The sequence below is a fragment of the Ylistrum balloti genome, unplaced genomic scaffold, assembly GCF_031769215.1.
Source record: "Ylistrum balloti isolate Yb309-2 unplaced genomic scaffold, AGI_CSIRO_Ybal_v1 Utg370974, whole genome shotgun sequence".
Lineage (NCBI taxonomy): Eukaryota > Metazoa > Mollusca > Bivalvia > Pectinida > Pectinidae > Ylistrum > Ylistrum balloti.
Window position 1 is genome coordinate 675,760 of NW_026782546.1, and position 11,546 is coordinate 687,305.

The 11,546-nt window shown below is 34.5% G+C and overlaps 1 protein-coding gene across 1 annotated transcript; it reads right to left on the bottom strand.

The window, feature by feature from the left end:
* Positions 1–433: 433 nt before the first annotated feature.
* On the bottom strand, positions 434–9,919 carry LOC132559817 (multiple inositol polyphosphate phosphatase 1-like). Its single transcript, XM_060224445.1, has 4 exons — positions 9,133–9,919; positions 7,858–7,979; positions 7,414–7,529; positions 434–5,691 (listed from the first exon to the last, which is right to left on the bottom strand). Exons 1-4 carry the CDS (start codon positions 9,917–9,919, stop codon positions 5,289–5,291), a joined length of 1,428 nt encoding a protein of 475 aa, XP_060080428.1. The 3' UTR covers positions 434–5,288.
* Positions 9,920–11,546: the final 1,627 nt, after the last annotated feature.

The window sequence follows — 11,546 nt, forward strand, 5'->3', positions numbered from 1 at the left end:
GCTAGGAGTTAGGAAGACAACAAATTTATAAAACATATGACTTGTGGAGATGCAAAAATTTGGGCAACAATAACAATATTGAACGACTTTGTTTTGTCATTCATAATGATGTATGCTGAAATCCAGATTATTCATTCCACTTCCTGGTTTCTTTCACCAATTTGGCAGTCAGTTAAGTTGACCACTCATTGGAACTGTGAATTATCAGTACATTATGAGAATCTGTCACTATCACAGGTGTAAACTGGAATTTTGTGAAAAAGTAGGTCCCACTCAGGTCATTGATTTCCGGCTGGTGATTTGATATAATTATCTGATGTGGTTTGTTAACTCTAGAAAAAACACGAAAGCAGCTAAACATTACCTTGACTATATACTACTGGGGGGTGTTAATTTTCTATCAGTATCACCCATAAAACAAAAAATAAGGCTGTTTAAACTTCCAATTCTTTTATTCTTCTTTTAAACTTAATTCATTTTACAACAATTGCAAAACAAGATTTCCAGCTAATACTAATCACTCTTTGTTGACTCTGATGGAAGCGTGCGAAGAGTCTTATTATTGAAGGAAACCAGAGTACCTTGGGGAAAACCCAAATGGTTGGGTAAGTGAAGACCCTGTACCTTTTCACATATGTGCCAGGAATCGAACCCCGGACGAGCGTGTTACCACTGCGCCACCCAACCACCCTAATTCCATTCACTTTTATCAACTAATATGTAGGATTCCGTCTTGTTGCATGCTTTTGAAAACAAGAGTATCTCTGAAACTGATGAACGTACCTGAAATCAACTACACATATGCTGGAAACAAAATTATATGTATTGCAATATTAATTCTGTAACAGGTTGGGCCCCTTGAATTTGGTACACTGCTTATAGTCTTAGTTTGACAAATGTACACACCAAGTTTTATGACCCTTGCTTACAGAATCTTAATTCACACTAAAATTTAATGACATTATGGTACTGTATTAACAAAAGTAATGCTTAATTGGTAATCCCTGCAGAAAGAGAATAAGACTTGTTGTTCAGATAGGGTAATTATCTCCTTCATCCTCATGTCGTCATGGTAAATCCAAGAAAATAATACCAAATGTGACAGAAAAAGGTAAACAGCAGTGGAAACACCAAGGCAAACTAGCAGGTATCAAACATGTCCATCTTTGTATTGCAACAGATAATCGAATACATCTCAATGAGATCTTTATGATGACAGTAAAACTTATTAATAATCTTGCACAAAAATCACAATATTGGAAATTAGTCCTTGAATATGGAATCAACTGGAATATGTTTAATTCATCTACAACAAATGGAAAATTTATGATGGGAAAATAGAAATCATCACGATTATCATGCATCTGGGTGGAAAGTTGTCATTTATATTTTGTTGTAGGAAAAGATTCATTCCTACAGCTACCTGGATTCTGTCCAGATAGCTATGATGACTTTTCATGCAGATATAAATTCAGGGTTGGCAGAAGTGCACATATATTTTTACTTGGAAAATACATTAAGATTAGTTCAATTGTCTGTGGAAGATATTTTCTCATTTATGTGAACAAACAGGAAATATGTTCAACATTCATAAATACCAGCAACTGGCAATCTTCAGCCATATATACCATTACAGAATTTTGATCTCCTAAGTTATTCAAAATTTGTTTCAAATTATATGCTGCTGATTATATGGAATTTTTCCTCTGGCACATTAAATCATGGATGATATACATCAATCTCACTAATCATGTTCTTTTTGACATAAATTATATTTTTAGTTATAAAACAGTGTTTTCTATATAAGCAAACATAATCAAGTTGGGGTATTGCTTTCATATGTGCAATATCTTAAAACTAAACAATTTCACTTTCAATTTTCATTTTTAGATAGGTTGTATTGAAAAACAAAAGGCCTAGCGGCCTTGACAGTCACCTGAGATTGAATATAAAGATTAAAGGATATTTATCAAGTGCCATGAAACAGAATTTCTGACTCTGAATATAGACAGTGTCAATACATGCATTCCATCAAAAGTGTCATCCTATACTGATAATTCTTATTGAGTTATTTCCTTTGGGAAATAACCAATGCTATGCCAAAAAATGCTATTTTTCTATGAAAAATTACAGTAAAGTCTAAAAAGATATTCCTCCCAAGGAAGAAATTAGAGACTCATTTTGGTAATTAAAGCACCTTAAGATGCTTCCATTCATAAAGAGTATTTGATTCTACCATATCTTGGTGCTGAGAAGAACTTTTTTGAAATTTAAGTCAATTTGACCCCTTTTGGCCCCGCCCATCAGCTCCTGGGTGTCAGTTAGGATCAAAATGGGGATTACTATCAAACTGTCATCTTTCACTCATAATTCTGACCAAGTTTGAAATATTTCCAATGGAAATTAAATAAATTATAATCAAAAATCTAGTTTTCCTGTATAAACTAAAATAAACTTTACCCCCTCCCCATGGGGAAATGAGAGACCCTGGGGTCATGAAATTCACAATTTTGGCAAAGCACCTTAAGATGCTTCCATTCATGAATTTTTTTCTTCTTCCATATCTCGGTACTGAGAATAAGATTTTTGAAATCTGAGTCAATATGACCCCTTTTGGCCCTGTCCCTCAGGACCCTAGGGGTTGGGAACTGTATAATTCACAATTTTGGTTCATCTTAGGCCAAGGAAGGTTCTGTAAAATTTCATTGAAATTGGATCAGGGTTTTTTGAGAAGAAGTCAAAAGTGTTAAATTGTTTACAGAAGCACAACGCACAACGTGCGACTAGATTTAACTAGATTTCTATCTTTAATAAAAATTATATGATCACAACTGATGAAAGATGCATGTCAACATATGAAATAAATAACCTGAGATTTACCAATAACACATCCCATGTGTACAGTAATGTATGTGTTCACAGTAATTCTTAATTAAAAGAAATAATCAGCTTGTTATCCATATTTAAGCTCACATGAACTATTAAAAAGTTTGGTGAACCATGTTGTTGCTTATCTTATATCAATCCCGATTTTTTGTTGAATAAATCATGCAAAAAATTCAGAATGACTGACTGGATTATGATTTTTTCACATTGAGTACTCAAGCGAGATTCTGTTATAAATTTCATCATATACATGTTCTTCATGGGAAAAATGGCTTTTGGCCAAATTAAGCAAAAATTTATGTGCCATTACAAAAAAAAATTTCAGTTGATATGCATTTTTTTACAGTTTCAGTTGCCAGGCAAATGAAAGATTTTTTACAATAAAATGAGTGCAAGCATGCACACACTGCCACACACACACACACACACACACACACACACATAAATACACACACACACACACCCTCACTCACACACACACACAGCCTCTCACTCACACACACATACATACAACACACAATTTTTCAACACTGCATTTACCTGTATTAGTAGAAAATAGGAATCATACACTGCAATGTTCTACATACATGCATTTCTTCACAAGTAGGTAACTCAATATTTGTCACAAAAGATGTATGACTGTAATGACCTTGCCCTTTGACAGTGATTCTTTGAATATACACTGACTGACAGCATCATTTGATATTGAAAATAGTAAAAACAATCTTCAAAGCATAACTCATAAAAAAATCATCAAATACTGAAGGCAATGATAATGAAGATCTAGTAAAGCTCAGAAGATGGTATGCTTATTCATAATGGTAAACATATCTAGATTCCAGCAGCAAATGAGATATGACAGTACCTGTTAATATATTTCTAAAGTTAAAAATTCAAAACCAAGTTCAGCATGGTGTTTGCATAACCAGGTTTCAAGACAATGCCAATCAAATTTCAAAAGTATGTTATCTTGAATAACCTTTACCTGTTTATAGAATTTTTGTAATTAATAATTAGTAACTAATTAGTAAAAGCAATTTAACTAGTAAGAAACATGAGTTACATTTAGCATTAAGATCTTGACCTTTGCTCTACCTTTGCCATTCAACTCAGAATCTTTGAAACTTTGTTTCAGAACGTTACAAACTTTTCCTAATTAAGAGAAATGAAATTTGATTTCTAAGATCTTTCCCTTTGACCATGCATCATTAACCTTTAGTGTGTGATTTAACCTTTAGTGTGTGATTTGGAATTTAATTTTAACGGATACAATAATTGAATATTTATTTCTGAGATATATGGGTTATAAAGCAATGGAAGTCAAAGTCTGATATCTTTAGCATCTGTGACTTTTGCCATGTGAACAGGCAGTAAAAACATGTAAACAATGCCATACCATGATAAACAAAACAAAAAACCATGAAAATCAAAATGGCTACTGACAGCTACCTTTCTTCATTCAAAACGTTTTCTCTTGTATAAGCTTAAAAACGATATCAGCATTATCAACAGAAATATGTGTGGATCAGGGCGTAAAGACTGCTCAGAAACTTAACATCTAATGACAGCCAAAAGGGCCCTGGCTACTCACCTGTTCTGCAGCTTAACTACACAGAAGACTTGTTCAGTAAATTTCTGCAAACTGGTACCAGGACCTACTGCTTATTGAAATTATAAAGGAAGAAGTTCTTAACACATTTATTGAAATAAAGACAGTAGTCCTTCCAGCTAGCATATTACAGGCCTGATATCAGTACCCTGGGTCTTTTAGTTGTTGAGAAAAAGTTATATTTGACCACTGTGACCTTGAACATGGGCCAAGGTCATTCATTTGAACAAACCTGATAGCTATCATTCCAGCAAGCTACAGGCCCAATATCAGCACATGGGCCTTTTGGTTATGGAGAAGAATGTTTAAACATACTTGACCCCTGTGTCCTTGAAAGTAGGTCCAGGTCATTCATTTGTACACAAGTCAAATATCAGCATCCTGGGATTGTGGTTATTGAGAAAACGTTTTTTAAAGATTTAAATTTGAATCTAAAGAACTTAAAAGTGTATCAAGGTAACACATTTGAGCAAAGGTAGCTGATCTTTACAGTATGCTGCAGGCCAAATATCAGAAGAAATTGTTTGAAGGGAAAAGTTGACAATGGACGGACAGATGTGGTGCCCCACATAAGCTCTGATGATATTTATAGTTATATGACTTATGTTCTACAGATGGCTCTAACCAAAATAACGTACCAGTTGCTGACTGAGGTCCCTTAAAAAGTACATGATTTTGTAATATGCAATCATTTTTTGTCACTATGAAAAACAGTCACATCAAACTAAGGCCACAAATAAATTTCAGGTTTCTTGATAACATTGTATATGAAGTTGTCATGTCGTAGCTGAATTCATAACTCATCATGGTCTTGAATTTTGTTCTTCTTACATATCTCATCAAAATCACAAGCATCAATAAAGTGTGAATAGTACCGTCGGACATCAGTGTACAGACAAAGAATCTTCCCACAAGCTGGAATAATGACTGCCTCCTCATTCACATAAAGCTTCACATATATACTTTCTTCTTCAGTCTCGTCAATGTCATCTTCATCACTGTTAGTGTCACATTCATACAAAACAAAGGCAACATTTGCTGCAAAAGGCAGAATTTTGCTACTTCTGAACAGTCTGTTCCTTTGCTTTTCAAAATTGTTTGCCATCAGTGGTTCAGAATCTTTATATAGTCCCAAAGCAGCATATAATGGTCCCAAAGTCTCTGCATGTGCAAATCGAAAAATCCCAACAGAGGAGCTGCACAATAAAAGAAAATTTAATGTAAAGCCACATAAATATTTATGATACTCAAGTTGGCAGTAAACACAACAAGAAAATTTCAGCAATGAAGTTGTGAATGAAACTTCCAAATTTATTACATAACATTACCAGATAAAGAGAGAACAAGATTTCCATTTACATTCAGATTTCTTATTAATATTAAATAATTAGATTATGAACAATGTGGTTTTTGAACTTGTAAAGTTACTATAATAACATTACTGTGCAAGATGATTTTCCATTGCATATCAACACATAACTGGTATATAGTGACAACATTAAACAAAAATCACTATCCTGTCCTCAGACTAGCTGAGATTGCCAAGGATATCTTTTAACAATAATAAGGAAGATCTGAACCAATTCTTGTACAAATATAAATATCATTGTACCAGTAAAACTCAATGGAAAGAGTTCAGCAAAATTTCTTAACAATATGCATGTCAGCAATACTTTGTCTGAAGTTAAAAATCTTCTGTTACAGCAAATTTATATATTTTTCATAATCCTGTAATAATTGTTAACAAAACAAATTATCACAGTAGAGTTAAATATATTTGTCTAGGGTGCTGGTAGTTCATCAACCATGTGTTACAAATATATTGCAGGAGGTCAAAATGTGGAGCATGTGGTCAACTACCAGCATCTCAGGGCAAATCTGTTAGATTGTACCATGGTAAGAATAAAATATGTCTGAGAAACACTAAGCCTCTGATGGTAAGCCATTCATGAAGGCTAAGCAAACATGAGGACTAGGACATTCACCTAAAAAGTGTAAATGAACAAATGTGGTACAAATAAGTGAAAGGTCATAAGGAATCCATGTGCAAATAAGAAAGAATTTTCTAAATGAGTTTAAGATAATGATTGGAATTGGGACTATGGGACATTCTCAACAAATTAAGGAAAACGAAATGCAACTAAAGCATATACATGTATGAAGTGGGCCATATTTGTTGTTTTCACCCGTTTAAATTCTTACTATTCTATATTTTCAGTATTAAGTCCCATAGGTCTTACAAATGTTGACTGATTTTGACCAGTATTGAACTGATCTAAGTTACTAATGTAAAGCAATACAAACTCTGATTCAAGCCTGGCAATAAAACAAGTTATTTGCCAGAACAAAAAAAACAAATCTATAATTTTCATAAGTCCTATAACTCTAGCCAATCTTTACAGATTTTGACTAAATTGAAACTATCAAACATAATGATCTTATTGATATAAAACCATAAACCAAATTTGGATCAAATTTTACCTTAAAACTAAAAACTTATTTGGCAGAAACAATGAAACGATCTATTTCAATTTTTTAAAGTTTTGCAATTTGGGCAAATATAGATGGTTTCTGACCAATATCAAGCTCATGTAACATGATTTTGATAAAAAGCAAAGTGCCAGTAGAAATTAAAGTTATTTGACAAAAACAAACATATAATCTATTTCAAGGATATTCAAGTCCGATAACTAAAGCAAATGTTGATAGTTTGATCAACATCAAACTCATTCAAGATCTTATTGATAATTAGTAGTTTGTGAAATATAAGTAATTTGATTCAAATCGAACATACAATTCAATTTATTTGGTGGAAACCCTAAAACAAACAAGCAGATTTAAAACAATATGACCCCTGATCTTTGGTCTCAGGGGCATGAAAATCGAGACATATACAGCAATAACAAAATGCGTCTTACTCTTCTCCATCTTCAAAGTCACTGACAGCATTATCCATCCTTTGAAATATTTGTTGAACTAGAGGACAGCTCATTTCTGAAGAAAGCTTGTATCCATATGCTTTTTGCCAGTAATGCTATTTCAGAAAAGTTTAAGGAAAGCACAATGTGATATAAACATTTACTATTTATCTTGCAATGTTTTTCACATACTTAACAATTTAATTCTATTGATACTTTATTTCTCAATTAAAATCGAAGAATTAGGGCTATCAAAATTTCATATCAGGGCGAATTTCAAAATTTCATGTATAGACCTGGTATCATGAAATAGTGCTTTGAATTTTTATTTAAAATAAGAAATGAATTATACTTGTTTTCTTTCTATTTATGATTGATTTCCTGCATTCCTTAACAACAAATATATTCATGGAATTTGTCTCGAGTCCATTCATCTTCACTTACCTTTAAATCGTTTAAGTAATCTATAACTTCCATATCTTTTTGTTCAAAATATTGACACCAGTCTGACTTGCCATAGAATGCCAATTCAAAGGCACAAATCTGATGGATTGTTTGAACATCATCTGAAAGTATTTAATTTCAAAGGTGAGTTTTAGCACGCTCATAAAAAGAAATTAAGTATATCAACAAGAATTTGATCATGTTATTTTCTGTCCCATTTTACATTGTCAAATATTTTGTAAAAGCTAAAACCTTCAAAATAACCAAATAGCCCTGAAACTCAGACTTGTTCAAGATATTTTGGTGCTTTAAAATGTGTGTAATTTGATGAAAATCCCTTAAAAAGTAAAGCTGCTAGAACTCTGACAATGATATTCTACGAATAATACATTGTAACAGTAACATTGACCCAACAACCCTGAAACTCAAAATTTCAGAATATATCCTTATGCTTTCATAGTGTGCGAAGTTTGATGATAATCTCTCAGGGAGTGAAGCCACCACAGCACTGACAATGATTTTCTGAAAACAGTAACAATGACTTTGAACTTGACCCAACAACCCTTAAACTCAAACTTGTTTGAGATATTATGGTCAATAGTAAGAGTGTGAGGTTTACTTAAAATCCCACAAGGAATCAAGCCACTAGAACACCAACTATTTTCTAAAAATAGTCATGATAACCTTGATCGTGACCCAACAACAGTGAAACTCGAACTTGTCCAAGAAATTTTGATGCTTTACAAGTCTGTAAAGTTTGATGAGAATCCTTCAAAGAATGAAGCAACTAAAGTGCAGACAATTATTTTCTAAAAATAGTGATCTTGACCCAACAAGTCTGAAACTCTATCTTGCTCAAGATATTTCAATGCTTCATGACTGAGTTTGTGAAGTTTGATGAGAATTGATCAAGAAGTAAAACTGACACATCACTGACTAACTTTGGCATTAAACTTGTGTCTATCGAAAATAACTACTTTTTACTGCCATTCATTAAATAGGAAATAAATTTCTTCATATTTATGTCCGATAGTGATATATGATATAGACATGTCACATCTAATAAAATTTGTGATAAGAATACTTATAAAATATTGTCTAGAAGTGTTAGTATTTATCACAAATTTTATTATATATGGTAATTGCATCAACAATGCTGTATTTACTATTACTCACTGTTCATGCTGATACAAGTCTATTATCAGCATTACCCTCATGCAATTCAAGAAAATTAGACGTTGTGTACATAGAAAAAATCTTCCCTTTCTTTATTACCTGCGCTCAGTAGGTTTTCAGCATCCACACCGCTATCCAATATCCTTCCTGTAACATCACTTACAACACTTTTCAATTCTGGTCCATCTTTGAATTTGAAGTATTCTTCTAATGCAGTATCATTTTTTTCTATCTGGTCGATATATTTTTGACATCCAGCATGAAATCTTAGTGTGCTGTCGTCAAGAACTGGTAGGCTTAAGTTATGGTCATCGTCAATATCTGGATCAAATATCTTAGTTAATCCTTTATGGAACGCTTTCCTACTGTCAGAAGTGCGTTCTTTACTCGATACAAAATATTCTATTTTGTCGGTTTCTTCTTCAAAAAGTAATTTAAAACGTTGACTAAATCGCTCGCCAAGTGCAAAAAGTTCCGTCTCTCCCAAAGTAGCTAGTGCATGCTCTTTTTCATATGGAAATGGGTTTGCCCATTTCTCGATAAATGTTGATTTTGAATTTATTGCTGCTTTCGTCAATTTTTCATGAACTTCATCCATGCGTTTGATCCACTTCAAACCGGGATATCGAATGCCATGACGAATCAGAGAGTTGATGTGAAAACTGAAACAAGAATTTGCAGATTCGATTGTGTCCGTGCCTTCGTAAACAAATTCTGAATCTTCACGTATGACTTCATCACTACGTTTTACCCAAAAATACGGTGTCTTCGTGGAGAAGATAGGCGTGTTGGCAAATCTAATATCGCCGTAGGCATGCGATTCTAAAATGAAAATTATCCACATCAACAACAAAAGATGCAAACCGTGTAACAGCGCAGACGACATCTCTCCAACTTTCGAAATGATTACTGCCCTGAAGTAAGCCTAAATGCCGGTGATGATCATTCTAAACCGCAGAACCGCCCGGTATGGAGTGATAAAAGTGAACCGCGGTAAATTTCACCATTATGGTTTATAGTTCGTTTTCAATTGCTGAATCGTCAATAACTTTTTATAACTTTACTGAATTATGTTCCTCAATACATAATAAAACTAAAAAAAAAATAATAATAACAAGGGTGGGGGAACATAGGGTGGGGCAGGAGGGCTTTATGGTAGATCTACCATTGCCATGGTAAAGTGAAGCATTACACCATTTTCTTAGTAATTATTTTTTCATCGTTTCCCCCTAATCACCCTGGTTCAATCATATAAACACACAAATAACAAGAAATAAGTCTGGTGTGGGGGAAATATAGGGAGGGGTTCGCTTCACCATGGCCAGGTAAAGTCCAGCAATTCAATGTTTTCTTACTAATTAACTTTTTTTCATTTTTTATTTGTAATCATCCGGATTCATTCATACAAACACATAAATAACCACGGCCATGGTAAAGTGAACCATTACACTACAATGTATACCTATATATACCGAAGGGATAAAGAAACGCAGGGTGACATTAGTTGCAATATCTTGCGAACGCGTTGTTCAACAACAATGAAAATCGGTCAAGAATCTCTCTAGGTTACAGGTCCAATATTGAATGTTGCATTTGTGTATTGCTTGACGATGTCCTCCACGGAAAGCACGAAAACGGTAAAAGTCTCGTGCACAACAGCGTTGTGACATTGGGTTTCATTGCTCGTCATACATTAGGTAGTTCTCATAGCGACACGTTATTATCGGATATTTTGATAATTACTGATAGCATTAAACAATAGCACGGCTGACGGAAGTTCTGGGGAGTCAGGCCATTGTGATGAGTATGCAAGGTGAAAAGCAAATACAGGTTGTCAGAAATTTATGTGTCCATATTTGCACTATAGAATGTCTTGTTAAGCGTCTAAGGGAAATTGGGCGGGTTGCTGACAGATCTAAGTCTGGGCGTCCGCGCGTGATGTCACAACGTCAGGACAGGTTTATTCGTCTCGAGCATTTGCGCAATCGGCACCTTATTGCCACTGAATCTGCCCTTCAAAGGTACTTATAACCGCCATATCCATGCAAAACTGTACGAAAATGATTGCGGGAAGTTGGTCTACGAGCACGTCAACCGTTTGTAGGTCTGCCTCTTACCACTGCTCGTATGGCTTAGGTGGCGGCACATGCCCCCAGAATATTCCCATTGAGGCAGTGGAGGCGGGTCTTGTTTACCGAGTCCCGGTTCACAACCGTTTCGAGCAGACGTTCAACGCCGTGTATACCGACGTCGTGGAGAACGTTTTGCCGACTGCTGCGTAGTAGAGACGGATATGTATTGGGTGTGGATCGGTTATGGTGTGGGAAGGAATCTCGCATGGAGTTAAATCACCACTGGTTGGGTTAGCGGGTACTTTAACTGCCGCTAGGTATAGAAATGAGATCCTCCGACCCCATATTGTCCTATTATTGCAGCAAAACGACCTCACATTCCATCAGGATAATGCTCGGCCCCATGTAGTTGGGGTCTGTCGCAACTTTCTCACTAACAAC